The following is a 19,175-nucleotide window of genomic DNA, read 5'->3' on the forward strand; positions in this document are numbered from 1 at the left end:
GACACCAGCCACGTCATCTCGTACTCCTCCTCATGTGTGGGCTGGTCAGAGAGGCCCCATTGTCAGAGGGGCAGGCCCACCCAGGCTGGAAGGGAAGTGAGGATGGAGAGGGACCACCTCAGAGCTGGGAGGACCCATAGACCACCCCCCATACTGCACTGGTCAGGAAATCGGGGTCCAGAGAATAGCAGGGACTTACCCAAGGTCACACAGCTAGGTGGGGACTGGCCTGGGTCCAGAACATTTCCCCACATCTCTCTGGTGCTGAGATACTGCTGCCATTTCTGGTAGAAAAACTGAGCTCCAGTGGTGATCTTCAGCCTTGGCAGAAGTTATATCCACAAGCGCCTTTCTCTCCCTCACTTGCTTTGTAATTTCTCTAGTTTAGGTCAATACCTGGCATCCCTGGAATGAGAATTTAGAGCTAAGGGGAGTCCTTGGGCCATGCAGAGGCTATACTGACTACATCTTCTGTAGGGCCCTGAAGAAAGGAGTGGGGCACGGAGGTTCCCAGTGCTCTGACACAAAAGATTCATAGATGTAACAGTAGATTTCATTGTTTCCTCCCAAACAATGATCTCCCTTGGGCTCTCACATGCCCACTCTACATGACTGAGAGGTAGGAAAGGGAAGAGGCTAACCCAGGAGCGTTTTAAAGACAGGGGGACTGGTCTGTTCCTGCTTCTCAACATAGGGCCTGTTGAATTGTATGATGGGATGAGTGGATGGATTGTGAGTGGTTGGGTAATTGCATGGGTGGGTGGTTGAAGAGGTACATGGATGAACGGATGAGAGGATGGGTGGGTAGACGGGTGAATGGATGGTTGCATGGGTGCATGGGTGGTTGGTGAATGGACGAATGGATGGACGTAGGACGGATGTAGGTAAACGAGGGAATGCCCATTTCATATATTGAGGTCCAGAGATGGCAAATGACCCAACTTGGGTCATACTAAAGATAAACAGTAGAGTGAGGCCTGGAGCCAGGTACCTGGCCCCTGCCTTTTAGGCTGGGATGCCCTGTGGCATGGTTTGGTGGTCAGCCTCTGGGCAGGGTTGCAGTATAAGCAGGAGTTGGGACGTGAAGGAATCTATAGTTAGATTAGTGTCATGGTGGGTGGCTTCACGGGGTCTAGGGGGCTTGACCCTGAGTTGAATCTTCTGTGTTGGGATCAAAGTGGGTGTGTGGAAGGGTCCTGAGCAGGGCAGGAAGAGGCATGAAGGCTCAGGAAGGGGGAACTCGTGGGGTCTGAGGGCATTGGGGGCGAGTGGTTTTATCTCCTTGGGATCAGGCCCTGAGCTAGGAGGCCCAGAGGCAACCCCACATGCATTCTTCATGACCTAGCTTAATGGTACCATTGTCTGTGGGGCCTTCCCTGACCCTCTGGGTGCTGTCTCCCCAGAACCCAGCACAGAGCCTTAGTACTTAGAAGAGGCTCAGAGCACATTACTGGGGGCATGGGGTTGCCACAAAGAGTCAGATGTGGGGAACAGACTAGGAGATTGCACCTGCCTAATTTTCTGTGTCATTTTGGGCGACTCCCTCAAAATCCTTGGGCCTCCGTTTCCTCATCTGTGGACTGGGAATGGAGAGCTTGAACTTTTCTTCCCAGAATGGTTTTGAGAATGAAGTAAAATAATTCTGGGGGTAGAAAAAGGACTAGGCATTATTTTTCTGCACTGCGTCAGCCCCAGCAATTATACAATAATATATATTGTACATATAAAGTTGATTTTATAGCTAATATTTAATGTGCACTTACACTATGCCAGGCTCTCTTCTGAGTGTTTATGTATATCATCTCTCATCTAATCCTCACAGCAATCCTACCGGGCAGGTACTGTCATTGTCTTCTTTTGACAGATGAGGAAACTGCGGTATGGAAAGCATACGTAGCTTGCCCAAGGTCCCATGGGTAGGAGGTGGTGAGGCCAGGATGGAAGCCTGGGCAGATGCCAGGGTCCGCATTCTTAGCCACTATATGTAGCTTCTCAGTGCACAGTGCTCTGAATCGACACATCAGGAAGGCTTCCTGACCTTGGTGATTCATCCAGCTTCCCTGAGCCTCATGGGATTTACCTGATTGCACGGTGGTGGAGAAGGGGGCAGATCTAATTAGCTCTAATACCCTTGGTCCCTACTTCTCTCCCTGGCCCAATCCTGAGTTCTAGAAGCCCCTCCGCTTTGGGCGCATGCCCCAAGCACTGGACACTGCTGTTCACCCCAGCAGGGAGTATAAAAATAACATGGACCTTTGTGTCAGATAAAATGGGTTTTATTCCAGGCTTTATAATTAACTAGTCTTGCTGCCTTGGTTAGGTCACTCAAACTCTCTGGGTAGCAGTTTCCTCATCTGCAAAATAGGAATAGTTAATGTGAGGTAAAGAAAATAAAGTACAAAGTCAGTGCACAGATAAGTATTATGTCAGAGTGCCTTGGGCGGAGTGGGATCCGTGCAAAAGTTCATTACCTTTTGGTTTTCTTCCCTGTTCCCTTGCTTTTGTACAATGCCCTACCCAGGCCCCACAGTAAAACAGCTTTCAGTCATCCATCACCTACTTATGCTGAGCACTCTTGTGTACCTCATGTCCCTTAATCCTCAAAATAGCTCTATGATGTAGGGGCTGCCATTGTCACCGTATCAGAAAACTGAGGCACAGAAAGGGTAAGGAGCTGGCCTAAAGTCACACAGCTGATAAGAGGTGGAGCCAGGATTTGTACCCAGATCTATCTGGTCCCACAGCCCCTCTGCTTCACTATTCTGCTCTCTGCCTCTCCTGAGACATGGAGAGCATCCCCAGGGATTTTGATTACAATGGGAAAAGGCAGGTAACCCACAGTGGCAGGAAGGGGCTTTGGCAGAGGGCCAGGTCTGTCCATGAGCTGCTGAGGTCAACTCTAGCAGCTTCTGCATGGAGGGAGCACTTCCTCCTCTCCAGGCTGGCCAGCCCTGGGGAAAGGCAAGGATAGTGACAATTTCCAACCGTAAGCAGGGAGGGCCATAGCAGTGCAGGGTCACAGTCTGCTCCTGCTAAGAGCTGAATAATCTGGAGCCTTTGAAGAAGGATTTCTGAAAAGCCATCAGGAGTGAATCATTGACTTAGGGAGGCAATGAATCAAAGGGGAGTTCATAAAACGGCAAATGAATCGGGTGTGCGGACGACAAGCCACTGCTATTCCCCAGAACCCTCCGGGGACAAGAGAGCCGAGAGAAAAGAAATAAAAATAACATGGGGCCTCACGCCTGCTCCAAACCCAAGTCAGCCCCTCCTTCCATGTGGAAAGACAGAGGGGACAGAGGGATGAGACCCACTTGTGGGGCCAGAGGGAGGCTCCCAGGGCACATTTGGCTCCCTGGTCCAGGCTGCGGGTGCAATTAGCAAACGCCCTTTCCCCTTCCTTTCAGGAGCCCTCACAAGAAAGAACACTGATTTTGACGAACACCCAAAATAATGTGAGATGAGGCACCATGCATTATGCATGAGGTCTGATTTAACATGAACATTATTTCTTGTGTACGAGACCATATGCCTCCGCGCTGTCTCTGCAGCCTAATAATACCCAGACCCACCCTGGTCAGGCTCAACCAGAGACATGTCCACTGCGGGTGTGCGCGTGGGGGGCCGTTGAGGCAGAATCCTCCTGGTTCTTGGTTCTGAGGGGAGCCCATTCAGGTGCCCTGGAGGTGGGTGGGAGGTAGGTCATGCCCCTGGAGAAACACCAGGGAGGGAGCTGGGGGTGGGTGTGTGAAAGTGTGTGTGCGTGTGTGTGTGTGTGTGTGTGTGTGTGTGTGTGTGAGAGAGAGAGAGAGAGAGAGAGAGAGAGATCAGGAGCCCGTGACTACACGATGCTGGGTTCATGGTGTGGCGATGTGGGGACATGTTTTTAGCACAGGAGGGACGATGGCAGGAATGGATAGTTCTAATTGCTGTGTGTGTTTGTATATATACACGCATATGTATGTGTGGGGGTGTGTGTTTAAAAAATAAGATCACACATACATACAAACACACAGCCTAACTTTAATTATCTGAAGGGAGCAGGCGAGATCTGGGAGGAGCTGGGAACAATGATGGGCAGGGATGTGTTTGGAAAGTGGGGTGAGTGCTTGAAAATTCTGAGAGGGGGGACCCCGCCAAGGGATGGAAACGATGCTGCGTGTGGCAAATCAAATAGCACAGGTGCAGGTACCCGGAGACTCTGGAGAGCTCGGTGTCAAAGGCCGCGAAGCTGGCCAGACGGTGGCACGGGTGTGCCCGGGAGTGTCAGCACATGTGAGTGAGCAAGCTGGCAGAGTGTGCATCAGGGTTTTAGCTGGTTGAGAGGAGGAGTGGTAGCGATAGGTGTGAGTGGGGCAGAGACAGAGGAGGTAGCTGTGATGGAGAATTTCCAAGAATGGCTGTGGAAGCAGGCGGGGCAGTAGATGGGGAAGGAAGGGTCACGGGCAAGCCTGTGCGTGTCAAACAGGACCGCTTCCATTGGAGGTGAAAGTTGCCTCTGCTCTACCCGGCACCCTCTGTAGAGCAGCCAGCTTGATGCTGATTTGGGGGTATGCTCAGCTGTGAGGTGGCCCTGGTGACTGCCGCCATGTCCCAGCTCAGGGACCAATAGAGGGCAGTCCTCCCACACGGAGGCCTCCCACGCGGCAAGGGGAGCCCAGAATGGAGGGCCAAACACTAACTCCAAGGCCCTCACATATGCGGAGCAGGGACAGGATTGACGGCTCCTCTGGCTTCGAGTCACTAAGCCAGAGGCTCCAGGTGAATCCCCTTCCCTAAGCTCAGGGGCAGCCACCAGACCAAGTAACCAGCCTCCTCTCGTTCCTCCCCCTGCTCAGGTGGGTCTCTTTTCAGGAGCTCCAGCCCTGCTGGGGAAAGCCTGGGCCTGGGTGTGTCACTAGAGGCTTGACCTTCCACGTTGTCGGCCCAGAGCCTCTCCAGAGGAGGCTCAATTCTAAAGAGCCCTAAGTGGGCAGCTGTGGTGGGGGTCAGCTAGTCCTGTGGCCACCCAGTAGAGTCTTGGGGTCAAGGGATGATTGCACAGGTCCTAAGCTATGCAACATTGATGCCAGTGCAACTTCCTGGGGCACGTGGTGGTGGGGAATACAGGCGTCCTTGAAGTTCAGGGCCGGGCACCATCCAGGTGCGCCTTGATGATCACAGGCGACCACAGCGGCCACCTTCCTTCTTCCCATTTTAGCCACCCCCCACCCTGCAAATGTTGTCCCAGCTCAAAGCATCGGCAATGTAGCACGGACTTTCTTTCACCCCTCCTATGTCTGGGAGCAGCTACGGATTTGCAGGCACAGTGGCACACGCACACGTTTGTACACCGACACAGAGGGGCTCACACGGGGAGAGGGATGCTCTCTCTAGCTACCAGAATCTGTGGTTGCGTGATCTTAGAAAATAATTTTGTTCCAGTGAGAAGGGGAGGGAGATGGGATGAGAAAATCCCAAATCTGTTAGGGAAAGCTTGGGCTTCGTGGGAGGTCAATGCTAGGGACAGCTGGCTCTCTTGAACGAAAGGAAGTTTCAAGCTCTCAGGAGTGAGCAGGTGGATCCGCATACACATGGGAGGGAAGAAGCCGCGGTCAAGCTCACAGCCGACTGCCATTCCTAAACTCTTACTTTATCCAGGGAGTAAGACTCCAGGGAAAGATATTTCTCCATATTTCCTACGGTTTCTTTCTCATACAGTAAGATGTGTTGTGGTTCCTACCATCATCCCAGGCTGGCGACTAGGGGAAGGAGCTCCCAGGGGCCTTCTGTGACCAAGGGTTGGGTTACCGGGTAGCTGTCCCAGGCTGGTGTCTCATTAGGCAAAATACTCGCCAAGTGGAATATTTTCTTCCGTCCCCTTTCCCACTTTTTTTTTCATCTTTTTGTTCTACTCCTCAGCTGCTGCTAGATCTTGGGGGCCACATTGTTTTGCTGTTTTTGAGTTGACTTGCTTAAATAATAAATCCACCCTCTTAGACGGGGTTAAGCAGACAATTAGGAAATCAATCAATCAATCCATGGGTGTCAGCTGCAGGCAGAGGCCGGGGAAGGGCCCCCGTCTCCCTGGCCGCCCTTTCCAACCTCCAATCCTGCTGCGGCTCAGGCGGCAGGGAGCTCCGAGCTACATTCGCTTCCATTTCAGGGCCCCGAGGCTGGGACAAATCCAGGAAGGATGAAACAAGGAGGGAGTGTGGGGAAGTGTGGGACTACTTCGAAGTTCCGTAGCTAGTGGAGCAGGAAATGAGAGGCCTAGGTGGGGTGACCAGTGGCTCCCGGTCGGTCGTGGTGTCACCCAACTGGCAGGTAAAGTTTCCAGCCTCCTTTGTAAGAAGCCTGGGGAGGCTCCGTGGCCTGCCGGTTTGGGGAATGGAGTGGCTGGGACACGGGTGCCAACTGCAGGGCTAATCACTAACTAGGCTGGACTTAAGGAGGGAGAAAAAAAAAAAAAAAGGAGCTGCGAGAGGCTGAGCCTTTGAAAACCATGGTGGCCTCCGGTTGGTGGCCTCTGCAGAGACAACTCTCTCCTGAGATTGAGGGGCAGAGCCCAGGGTGTCACCTGGGACCTTCAGCATCGAACAAGTCATCCTGAGGCCCCAGCCCGCCTGAGACAGCCAACTTGGGGGTCTGGGAGCACCTCTCTGGGCGCCCAAGATATTGTCGGCTGGAGCCAAGGCCTCTCACAGGCCTGGGCTTGGACAACTTCCCTGGTGGGAGGGGGCCACACACATACCCTCACTAGGGACACAACTTTCTCCCCAGCTTGTGCCTTCAAGCTTTGTCTCCACGAAGAGTGACAGAAACCTCATGTGGTTTCTCCTGAGAAGGGAAAAGAACTGCATCTACGGAGGAAACAGGAAGAGCTGTTTGATTAGTATTTTTAAGAGGAGTTGCTCTAAAGGAGAAAGAGCTTGACTGGGACACAGATAGTCTGGCTTTGGCCCTGAAACCCGGAGCTGCCTCCACCATCCTGACTCTGGGGAGGGGGGCAGGCTGTGTTTAAGGCTTGACAGGGGGATGTCTGAGAATGTCCGCTTCCCTCCCCAGGTCATGACTGCACAGCCCGGGAGGCCTCCTATAGGCAGGAGCATCACTCCCTGGGGAGCGGGGGTTCCCTTGGGGACCCATCCCTGGAGAGGCGATGCCTGGGCTTTCTGGTGGCACAGCTCTTCTTGCCCGCACTCCTCCCCAAGAGAAGTTGGGGCAGGTCATTTGTTTGCATAGAAGTAGGACCAGCTTTGCCCACGCAAACTGGCGGGGGTCCCTGCCCAGGCCATTCAACTCCCCCAGGACCCCTGTCTAATCTGTTAGAACTCCCAGTGGATCCAGGCAGGTTTGGGTACTGTTTGTTTGCAGGTGGAAAGCCAGCTGGGGTGGGCTGGTGGGGCCTGACTCGGCTTCCAACTGCCCCAAGACCCAGAATGATGAAGTTGGCCTGGATCCCACCTGGGGAGTGCAAAGTCAGAGGTGGGGAATACAAAGATGCCCGGCTGGTGGTCCAGGTCGAGAGAGGCAGGCTTCTTCCTTGGCCCAGAAGAGCAGTTGAGTTGTGCCTGAGGAATGGCCGATCCAAATTCGGTGTGGTGTCTGCAGTGTCTTAGGCCTTGGTCTGGTCCCAGGATAGTCTGTTTATGGGGTGGGGTGGGGGACATGAGGTAGCTTCATCTTCCCTAACCTCACTCATCTGAGGCAGGGGCTCAACCATTGCCCAAGTAACAAGCAGCACCGATACTGGCCTGGAAGAAGGTCTGTGTGGTCACCTTCCTCCAAGAGAGTGAGGCCAGAACTTTGGGGGAGGTGAGTCGGGGTATCCCATCCCATCACCCACAAACCAACCCAGCCCTAGCAGTAAAGAGGACAGGACACAGCCCTGGGGTACATGTTTATGTGAGTAATAAAATATTTACTATAACATAAATATAAAGGGAACTTCCCAGTCTACATTATTATTATTTTTTTGCAATAAAGATACAAAGAGAATGCACCAAAACATTGTTCCAAAAAATAATAAAAATAAAATAACAAAATTTAAATTCAAACGGTAACAAACAGAACAAGAAATGGAGAAGGGGGAAGCTCCAAACACATCCAGAAAATAAATAGAGATGGATCAGAAATCTGGAAATCATATTAAAATATCTTTTTCGGATTAGTGGGTGTACAAAATCCTTTAGTATGGGGAGGGAGGGCAACCCGGAAAACCAAAAATAAAAACCAAGCACAAAATGTTTCTTTCTCCCCGCCAGTGTGTACATATCTCACATATTTACATGGTTCCCACCTCACCCCAAATTTGGGGAATTTCTCTGCAGGCCTCCGCCAGCATCCCGCATCCCAGGGGGCTGAAAGGGAGCGGACGGAAGCTGCAGGGACTCAGGCAGAAGGTTCTCAGGGAACGGCTTATTTCTACAGCTGGTTAAAAAATATCTCCAACTTTTCCAAGTTTCGTTTGTTTGTGGCCGGGAGGTCAGGGCCCCGCGGGGAGTGGGGGCCCTGCTGTGCGGTGGTCGGTCTACAGCCGGGCAGAAGCCCCTTCCCATCTGCGTGTGCGTGGGAGCGCAGACCCCTCCAGCGTGGCCGGGAACCGAGCCGGAGCTCGGATAAAACGAAACGAAAAATGAACACTCGAATTTTTTTTTGTTGTTAGTTTTTCTTTTTTGTCTGTTTTTTGTTTTATTTTGCTTTTTTGGGGTAGGGTAGGGGAAGGTAAGGGGAAAAAATAAATTAGGCTAGATTAAAGCTTTGGCTATTTCCTGCTTTTATACACAGACGCGGCTCTCGCGGCCTCCCCTCCGGGGCCCCGATAAATACAGTATACAGCGATTTAAATTAAGGGCGCGGGCGGAGTTAGAAGGACCCCAGGAGCCGAGAGGCTCCGTGAATAAATAAAAACTGTAAAAAACCAAGCCCGGAGGAAAGGTAAGGGGGATGGGGCGCATCCTTATGAGAGAGAAGAGGCGTGGAGCGAATAAAGTGACAGTCCCCCACCCTCGACGCTCAGGCTCGGGAATCCGCGCCGGGGAGAGGGATGGGGAACTCTCCTCTCTCCGTCCTCTCTCCCGGGTAATCCCTAACCCCGTACCGCGTTACCTGTCGCTGTGGGGAGGCCGCTGCCGGGATCCGGCCCCGAACAGCCCGGGGGGGCAGGGGTGGGGGTCGTCGAGGGGTTGGGGGCAGGGAGCAGGCGGCGGGCAGGATGCCCGGGGTGAGTTGGCGCGTTCCGGATCTTCGCTCCTCTCTCTCGGGGCTCGGACGACGCAGCCTATCGGCCGTCTTCGCCGCTCGCAGGAGAGGGTCGTCCGGGTGTTTGGTTTTATTCGAAAGTTTCTGGGCTTTTTGTAAAATCCAAAGCAACCGAACAAAAAGAGTTCAGGCCGCGCGGCGCCTCGCCGCGCACCGGCGGGGGGCCCGGCCCGCGGGGTCACTGCACGGAGCCGGGCAGTGTGTGGTGGTGGTGGTGCAGCGCGGCCGGCGGGGGCGCCGAGGGCGGCGACGCACCGCCCCCGCCCGGCCCCAGCTCGCCGGGCGCGTACACGTCGTCCATGGGCGGGTGGCCGGCGCCGGCCGCCGGGGTCATGCGCTTCTCCTTCTGCCGCCGGTTGCAGAACCAGACGCGCACCACCTCCTTCTCCAGCTGCAGGCTGTCGGCCAAGCCTGTGATCTCATGCGCCGAGGGCTTGGGGCACTTGAGAAAGTGGCTCTCGAGCGCGCCTTTGACCCCCACCTCGATGGACGTGCGCTTCTTGCGCTTGCGGCCCTGCGCCGCGATCTTGTCCATGTTGGTGGGGCTGCCGCTGGACGAGTCGGTCTCCTCCAGCCACTTGTTGAGCAGCGGCTTGAGCTTGCACATGTTCTTGAAGCTCAGCTGCAGGGCCTCGAAGCGGCAGATGGTGGTCTGCGAGAACACGTTACCGTACAGCGTGCCCAGCGCCAGCCCCACGTCGGCCTGCGTGAAGCCCAGCTTGATGCGCCGCTGCTTGAACTGCTTGGCGAACTGCTCCAGGTCGTCCGAGCTGGGCGCGTCCTCGTCCGAGTGCTCGCCCACCGACGAGCCACCGCCGCCCGCGCCCGGGTGCAGGTGCGCCGCTGCCGCGTGCAGGCCGCTGGCGTGTGCATGTCCGTGTGCGTGTCCGTGGGCGCCCAGGTGCGGCGGAGGCGACGGCTCCAGCTGAGCCTCGTGGCCGTCCTCGTGCAGCGCGTGGTGCAGGCCCGGCCCCGCGCCGCCGCCGCCCGCCGCCAGCATTCCGGCCAGGCCGCTGCCGCCGCCCCCCGGGTAGGCCGCCTGCGCGTACAGCCCGAGCGGTTGGGGCTGGTGGCCCCCGCCGGCCCCCGGCGACGGCGACATGGCCGGGCCCAAGTGGTGTGCCGTGCCGCCCTGCGCCCATGCCGCGCCCGCGTGGGCCGCCCCCTGGTGCACCAGGCGCGCGTGGAAACCGCCGCCGCCGCCACCGTCGTCGGCTCGGCCGGCGCTGCCGCCGCCCGCCTTGCCGTGTTCCAGGTGCGGGCCGCCTGCCCAGTCGCCGCCGCCGCCTCCTCCCGTGGGTAGCCACTGCGGATGCGCTAGGCCCACGGGGTGGCCCGCGCCCGCGCCCAGCCACTCGTGGTGCATCAGCTTCTGCACTTCGCGGTACGCGGCCCCCGCGTGCAGCCGCTCGGCTGCCGCCGCCGCTGCCGCTGCCGCCGCGGCATCCGGATGCATAAGCGGTCCCGTGCCCCCGGCTCCGCCGCCGGGGCCCCGCGGCAAGTACTGCGCGGTGGTGGCCATGCCGCCCCGCGCCCCGCGCCGCGCCGCCGCCGCCGCTCCGCTCCGTCTGCGGGCCCCGCCGCCGCGCTCCGCCGGCTTAAAGCCCGACCAGCTCAGCGCTCCGGAGCCCCACCCCACCCGCCGCCCATTGGCTGCCAGCGGAGCCGCCTCCCGCCCCCCTGTCCCGGCCCCCGCCCCCCCTGCCCGCCTGCCTCTCGGCCCGGCCGCCCGGAGCTCGCCATTGGGCCTCACTCCTGGGGTCCCGCGCGCCGACCATGCTGATTGGCCGCTGGGGCTTCATTCACAGTCCCCCTACCTTCCGCGTATACGCTCACGCCCCGGGGGCGCGGCCGCCACGTGGGGAGTGGCGCGGGGGTGGCACTGGGACCGCACCCCCTCTCGTCCTGGCTGCGTGGGCCCCACTTTCCCCCGGCGCTGGAGACTCCGAGCCCGGCGGGTCCCACGCTCCAAGCTAGCAGAATTCTCGCCGGTCACCCGCCCGTGTGGCCAGAGGCGGTGGCGGGGATGGCGGGCTCCGGGAGGCGCTCGGGTTCCGAGAAGCAGCTCAGCCCCGCGTTCCTCCTTCCGCCGTGCCGCTGCCGGCGGGCCGGGATTCCCGCGGGTCTCGGCGGCTGCGAGCGGCAGGCGGCGCGGGTCCCCGGCTCGGTTGCGGCGCGGCTGCTCACCTCGCCCGCCTCGCCTCCCGCGACTTCCAGCGGGCACGGAGCTCTCCTCTGCGCTCCTCCCTGGCCCGCCTCGTTTTCCCTCTTCACCCTTTAGTCCGCCCAGCGCAACTCCGTCGACCTCCGCCGCCCTGAGAGACCGTCGGGCGCGGGCAGAGTCGGACTGGCCCCGACTTCACGCCTCCCACGGGCTCTCCTCCCGGGCGCCGCGGCCCAGGTGAGTACCTCGCGGGTGGCTCGGGGCCGGAACGGCCGGCGGCAGCGATGCTGTGGGGAGACGGGAGCTCCTGTAACCAGGCCGATTCCAAGGTTCCTGAGTGAGAGGATCTCGAGGTGGAGACCGTGGCTCCGGGAAAGCACCGCGGACAGGAATGGTGGACACACCGGGCCCACGGGTATCTGACCCACGCCGCCGCCTCGCTCCTTCTCCTTCCTGCCTGCCCGGCTCATTGGCCTGGGTCATGGCGGGGTCACGCCCCGGGGAAACTTGCTCTAGGTGAGGAGTGGCGTGGACATGGGGAAGGGCGCTGGTGCCTCAGAAATCCGGCGTGCAGGCTGGGAGCTGTCCAGCCTTGCAGGGAGCCCTGGGCTGGAGTTTAACCCACTTGCCTGGGGCTGCTGAAAAGGGAACTGGGACTGAAGAGGTCTTGTTGGAAAGGTGCGGCGTGCAGTGGCTTACCTACTCATCCCCCAGGTCTTTGGGGACTCCCCGAAGGGTCCTGAGTGGACTTGGGCCCCAGCATCAGCTCTTCTGTGCCACGCTGGCTGGAGGATGAGTGGAATGAGCTGTAGCCTCCACGTCTTCCCCACGCTGAGGCTTGGCTCTCGGGGAGTCTTCCAGCTGCCAGTTCACCTCTTTTCTATCCCTGATCTTGCCTCCAATGGATTCATAGATTCCAGGGCCCCGGGGGTCCCAGATTGGAGGACTGAGCTGGGGGCCCAGCTAGGGCCCTACTGGCAAGTCAGGACTGTGGAATAAAGCCTCAGTGTGTGAAGAAGGGTGATGGGGGGGCTCAGGGGGCAGCCGCAGTGGGGGTGACTGGGGCAGAGTCGACAGTGACAAGGGTCATCCTTGGGCGCAGACTGCGCTCATCCAGGCCCTAAACGCCCTAGGACCAGCCTCTGGCTAACCCCCAAGGGATGGGGTGGCCACTGGCCGCTGTCCTGAGCAGAGTCCTTAGGTACCACTCTCACTGCAAGAGCTGTGATGGAGCCCTGTGTCTGAACCTAGCTCGGGATGCTGGGCTTTCCTGGACTCTGGGCCAGGAAGTGGTCACCTTGAGGCAGCCCAGGACTTCCTGGTCCACTCGCCTTCCTGGTCTCTCTCCCAGGCTCAGGAGGTAGGACGAAGGCTGGGAATCCTGTAGTGAAGTCCCCTCTCACACCAGCCCTAACCAGACCTGCGTGACACTGAAGCTTGGGCTTCCAACCTGGACCTGCTACTGTCTTCCTGGGCAAGAATAACTCTGGCCCAGTCTTCTAGGGCTTGGTTCTTCTACCTGTAAATTGGGAATAACAGTACCATAAGTAGCACACCTGTCTCACTAAGGTAAGTTAGAGGGTGGTACAAGACAACGTGAGTGAAAAGGGCTCAGAAAGGACTTTTCACTCTCGTTGTTTCTATTGTTAGTGCCCAGTGAAAGAACAGGTTACTCCCTCTGTCTAACTCAATCTCAGCTTGCTCATCTGTAGAGCGGGGTTCTGGAGGTTTGGGTCAGGTGACCTCTCTGGTAAACTCCCTTCCAGCTCTGATGGTCTGTGAGTCTATGAACCTGTCTCAGTTTCTGTCAGAGGAAGGGAAATGTCTGGACAGTGGACAGGTGTTGTTTGGAACGGTCATCACGAGCAATGGGTGCTTTACCAAATGCTTTTCATTCATCACGTTACCTGCCGCTCTCAGCCCCGGGAGTGAGCGCTGGGATTGTTCTCCCATTGCACAGCTGAGGGAACTGAGGCTCGTCCGAGGGCCGAGAATGTGTGGAGGTCCCACTCCCTGTCATCCTCCCTGTGGCTGTGGGATGGGAAGGGTGTGGAGGCAGCGGCTTTGGCCGTCACAGCAGAGAGAGCTCACAGAGAGAGCTGTCTGGTCAGCTGGCACTCTTGAAGCTGAGTTCCCCAGGTCTGTGCTGAATTGAGGGGTGGCTGCGGCAAAGCCAGGCTCCTAGGTTGCCAGCTTGTCAGCTGGCAAATCTCAGTCCCAATCCCATTACCCCCCTTCAGTACCCTTGCCCTTTGCTTTGCCTGTTGGAGCCTCAGTTTCTTTATCTTAAAATGAGGACAGTAATGCCTGCTTCTCAGGTTTGCTCTGAAGCTGCAAGGATGAAACAAAGCATGTAATTTAGATGCCCCCTTTTAATATGAGATGCTGCTCTGGGGTGAACAACAGTGTGAACTAGGAAAGGATAACTTTCCTTTCTCTGCTTTGGAAGTTTTAGATCTCCTACAATAATATGGGTTTGGTCTTGAGTCACAATTTTCTTATATTTGAGAGTTAAGTTTCCCCTAGGAAGTCTCGACATCTCCTTTGCTCTTGCCCCTAGAGATTCTGGGTGGGACACTGGGGGCTATGACATGGCCGTTGGCAGAGACACCTGTTACAGAGCATCTCCTCTCTCCAGGAGCCCTACCCTCACAGACCACAGAGAAAACCCAGAACACGGAAGTCAGACAGCCAGCTGACCAATGCAGACACAGAATGGTTTAGGCATATGAACAGATGTGCATTCACACACACACACACACAAATGCATAGCCCGCAGATACACACGTGAAATTTAGCCTGGAGACAAACATTCAGATGCGTAATAGGAACACATGGACTCCCATCATTAGGTTGGATATTCAGAGTCACACAAATCAACACACAATGATAAATACAGGCATGTGTCTCAACAGGAACATTCGCAGAACCCATGCAGAGGCTGTAGTCGGCTCAAGTAGGCATTCCTTCAGCAACGTAGACATAGAGGGGACCTGCAGGCCCTTCGGGTGACAAGCATGGAGGCTCTCAGCTGGCACGCCAGTTCACACAGATGGGCACACCCTCGTGTGTTCACAAACATGAGCACACACTCTCCCACCCAGTGCACAGATACAAAGAGGCCCACCCCACGCATCACACAGACACCTACATCCTGTAGGAACTAACCCATCTGCACAGCGGATCAGAAAGCAGAGGAAGGGGCTGTACCCAGCCCTGAGTTTAGTCCATGCGAGTCAGTGGCCCCACTCATTCGAAGGAAGCAGGAAAGCCCTTTCTTGTCATATATTTTTTTTCACTCTCCTTGTCTGCGGAGGACAGCTCCCAGCCAGGCCGCCGCCAGTCTCAGAGGCTCCCCGGCCTCCCTCCCCAGCAGGGGCCCCTGCCCAGACTGCCCCCAGGCCAGGAGCTGCCCGGGCTTTCCCAGAGTGGCAAGACCTCCTCCAGGCTCTGGAGTGTGACCGAGCGCCTGCTCATTTGACACAGGTCACCGAGCCTCCGGCAGATGGGGCCCTCGCTGTGGGGGATCTCTGAGCTGGAGGGGCTGCAGGGGGAGGCTCTGTGGGGCTGAACTGCAGCTACACAAGCCCCACATTCTCTGTGCAAAGTCTCAAGTCACAGACACAAACCCCTGCCATCTACATTCACACTCCCGCCTGAGAAGTTCAGATGCAGCCTCTAGAGTCTGACCACACTCGCCATCAGCTGCACCGCAGCCACACATGCACTGTAATATTCCAGACGCACATCCCAGACAGGCGAGCCTACACAGTGGCTCACTGAACGAGATTTGGGAGGAAGAGGAGGCAGCTGGTTCTGGCTGCTTTCCCGCTTTGGACTCTGGGCCCCTGCTGCTGTGTCTTGTGTGTGGGGCAGTGGGTCCTTGGAGTCCAGGGCAGCACTGAGAGGAGATGCAGCCACAGACCCAAGGCTTTTTCAGTGTTGCGGGAAGACGGGCTCCAAGACACTCCACCTGGATTCCTCGCAAGTCAGGAGTGCTGAGCGGAGCTAAAGAGAGGAGAGATCGGGCCCGTGGGGAGGGCTGCTAGAGGAGCTTGTGTCCTAGGATGCCCTCCTGTGTGCGTGGGCTTGAAGTCTTTGTCTGAGGCAGGCTGGGCTGGAAGGGGGGCGGGATGCGGGCAGCACTCAGCCCACTTCCTTTCCCTTCTGCCAGTCTTTTTATGCCCCAGATCCTGTGTTTTCAGAGTGTCAAGGGTCCTGGCTTCCATCTTGACTCAGACTCAGGCCTGCTGGATGATACTGGACCAGTCTCAGCCTCCTGACCTCTGTGAGCCTCAGTGTTCTCATCTGTAAGCTGGGCAGGATGGTCTCTGCTGGGTTCTTGTGAAGGCGGGATGAGATCACTGTCCCGATGGAAACTCGGAAAGGGGAAGCATGGCTTGGTTTTCCTCCCTGGCTGCTAGGGGTGAGTAAGAGGCTGTGTGAGTAGGAACAGAACCTGCCTGTTCCCCCAACCAGTTCTTGCTGAGCGGTGTCAGGAGTGACCACGCCCATAACCTGCTTGTTCCGGGCTGGAATGTGTTTTTGACTGGAAGAGTCTGTCAGGGTCCTGGCTGCTGCAGATTCCAGCCTGGGTAGGCGCATCCACTCCCTCTGTGCAGGTTGGTACCAGCTAGACAGATTCATAGCGCTCACCACCATCCAGAGAGCTCTCCCACAAGGGATGTGATCACTATTCTGAGCTCTCAGTCCCCCACCTCTCTCCCTCTAAGCTCAGCCATTCTAGGTGTCCTACCTCTTTTGTCCTTCCAGTGCTCAAAAGAGCCTAGCATAGAAGAGCAGAGAGGTAGGAGAGGCATGGCTGCCTTTGGCAGAGGAGAAAGAAGCAGTCTCATTTAATTTAAGGTTCTCTATCTCTCAGACTTGGGGAAGGGAAGGAAGGATGAAAGGTGGAATATCTCTTAGGGATGAACCTTCCCTTGTATTTTTGCGCCTGCCTCGGCCCCCTAGGTCTATGTGTGGTGTGGGGATCCTCCCAGTGCATCAGTAGAATATTCAGATTAGGGGTGGTCAATTGCTCTTGAAATTTACTTTCATTTTTAGCAGAATGGCAGCCTCTGAGCTGGTGCTAATGCCCACGATCCGGTTATGCAGAACACGCTCTCTGCAAATCGGTAAATCATTAGCGGGGATTAATCACTCTGAAAGGCTGGGGCTGGGTTTGAGTTTCTCTCTCTCTCTTTTTTTTTAAACACACTTTTTATCTGGATGGCTGCAAAATTCAACACCACAGGGTGGGGTGGGAGCAGCAGTGATGATTTAAGTTCTTGTCACCATTGTTAGACGAGGGAGGTGCCTTCCTGGGCCTGGTGTTGACTCTGGCCCGACCGAGGGTGGGGGGTAGACAGCTCAGGTAGGGGGGAAGGGAGGGAGGGGGGTTCCCTTGTGTTTGTGTGCATCAGTGTTTTCAATAGTGTGTTGGGGGCTTGGTGTGCTTGTAGCTTGCTTGCGTGAATTCCTGTTCGTACTTTACAGATGCCCAGAAGGATTTCAGCGCTTGTGTTTGGGTGCTTGTGCTTGGTTAATATGTGTGCATTAGTGTTTGTAATCGTATCAGACAGTGCTTCCCTTTAAGAGTGGTTTTAAAGACCACACCTCACCTTCCTCAGCCTCCAGGAAGCTCTGGAGGGGGAGTAGGCAGAGCTGGAGGGAGGTCCCAACTTCACCTGTGGGCGGGGGCATGGCTCATGGATTATTTACATATTCATGAGCTGCTGTCTCTTGGAACTCCCCTCTGGAAGAGACTAGCATGAGGCCCCTTATGGCAGATGGGGAGATGGGGAGGCCAGGCTCTCACCGTAACGCCTCTCACTCTGCCACCCCAGGTCTAGTGGCTGTCCCTCCTCCACCCATGGACCGGGAAAACCCAGGGTTCTGAACCCCAACTTCTGCAAAGCTGCAGTACACACAACTCTAGTTTCTGATGGGAGCTGTGTGGCGGTGATGGGAAAGCTCTTTTTCCTTTCTGGTCCATGACGTCCCTATGGCGGCTCTTGGGGAAAGAAGGTCATTCTTCCAGCTAGGACCAAGCTGATGAATGGGATTCACTCCCACTTAATGTCCACACCAGGCCGGCCTCCCAATCCCGTCTTTCTCCCTAGTTTAGTGCAGCCCAGCTTTGGAGCAACAATTATTTTCAAATGACCCAGTAATGACATTCCTGGGGTATTGGTCAAGGTACATGAGTATGCAGATGAGGTCACAGGACTTCTCCCCTCCAGTTCCAGAGGGTGGGGTTTGAGGTAAGACTAAGTGGGCCTGGTCTTTGCATCAGCTTTGATCCCCCTAGTCCCCTTTCTCCATACAGAGTCAGCTTGGGTAGCCTGGGCACCACTACCTACCACGCCACAGATGGCGCAGATGCCCTGTACTTCTGTTCATGTACCTCATTCATCCCCCAACTGTATGTGCCTCCCCCTCCCCTCTGTGCAGCAGGCTAGCCTGGAGTCGAGGGAAAGACAGAATGATATAGCTCTTTGGCTGTTACAAGTTGGGAGGGTCAGGAGAGAGTTGACTGGGCTCAATGCTGGCATTCCTCGGCTTTCTTGAGAGTAGCAGGTGGAGGGCGGAAGTGGCAAAGGAGGATTTAGGAATTATATTTTCCCAGGGACCTCTTAGCATCTTTATATATCTCTGGTGTCAGATATCTGTCTGAGCTTAGGGTAGCATCTGTCTGGGCTGGAGACAACATCTGTTTGAGGCTGGGACACCTGGCTGAGCCCAGAATATTATCTGGCCCCAGGACAGCTTTTGTCTGGGCCCAGGACATGTGTCTGAACCTGGCATGGCATCTGTCTGGGCCTGGTGCAACATCTTCCTGGCCTGGGGGCAATGTCTGTTTGAGCTCTGGACATCTGTCCGACCTGGGGATGTCTGCTGAGCCCAGAACAATACCTGTCTGAGCCTGGGGGTGGACTTGTCATGGCAGATAAAATCACCCTCGAGTCTCAGCTTTGGTTTGTGGCTGAGAACAGAGTACATGCCAGACTCACGTCCCTGCTCTCATTTCTACCAGGGAAGGGCTTTTCTGTAGAGTGCCTCAGTTTACCTCCTTCTGTAGGCCCATTGGCCTGCTTGCTCTGGACACCTCAAGGGACAGCCAAAGCCTACATCCCAGGGACTCCAGGAAAGCGAAGTTAAAAGAATAAGGGAGTGGGTAGGTTATAAAATCTAAGACTGGTCTAGGACCGTTCTTCCTTCCTCCCGTCCCTTCGTTGAATCAAATCAGAGTGCTCCCCCAAGATACAACTCGGACATGTCACTTGCCTCCTGAGAAGCCTTCCCTTGCTCCCAGTTGTATATATTATCAGGCCCAAAATCCCCTCTGGTCCTGCCCCTGCCTCTGCTCTGAACCAGCAGCACGGAGCTTCTTTCCCACAAACACACTGGGACCTAATGATTCCCTACCTTTGTGCACTCAGCTCCCTCTCCTTGGAATGTCTTTCTCTCCCGCACCCCTCCACCCCCATCCTCCCATCACATCCTTCAAGTCCTAGTTCAAGGGTTACCCACTCTGGGAATTTTTTTTACTCCTTCTCTAGACTAAGCCACGACCTCTGCCCTGCTTCCACAATGTATTGTGAAGACCACCTCCGTGTTAGCATTTGTGGGCCTGCACTGTCATTGCCCTTTGTATATCTGTCTCTCCCATGGGACTGTGCGCTCCTGGGGGTAGCTGGCTCTGGTTCATCTTTGTCTCCCCAGCACCCAGCCCAATTCCTGGTCTATGGTGGTACCAGTAAGAAAG

The 19,175-nt window shown here is 56.2% G+C and overlaps 1 protein-coding gene and 1 long non-coding RNA gene across 2 annotated transcripts in view; one reads left to right on the forward strand and one right to left on the reverse strand.

The window, feature by feature from the left end:
* Positions 1-7,876: 7,876 nt before the first annotated feature.
* On the reverse strand, positions 7,877-10,807 carry POU3F1 (POU class 3 homeobox 1). The gene has a single exon (XM_067725567.1). It carries the CDS (start codon positions 10,763-10,765, stop codon positions 9,422-9,424), a length of 1,344 nt encoding a protein of 447 aa, XP_067581668.1. The 5' UTR covers positions 10,766-10,807; the 3' UTR covers positions 7,877-9,421.
* Positions 10,808-10,996: 189 nt separating this feature from the next.
* LOC137210303 (uncharacterized) overlaps positions 10,997-19,175 on the forward strand; it is an 89,017-nt gene continuing 80,838 nt past the window's right edge. The window contains exon 1 of the long non-coding RNA XR_010936448.1: positions 10,997-11,644. This is a non-coding gene — a long non-coding RNA (uncharacterized lncRNA). The remainder of the gene's footprint in view (positions 11,645-19,175) is intronic.

This window comes from Pseudorca crassidens, chromosome 2, assembly GCF_039906515.1.
Source record: "Pseudorca crassidens isolate mPseCra1 chromosome 2, mPseCra1.hap1, whole genome shotgun sequence".
Classification (NCBI taxonomy): domain Eukaryota; kingdom Metazoa; phylum Chordata; class Mammalia; order Artiodactyla; family Delphinidae; genus Pseudorca; species Pseudorca crassidens.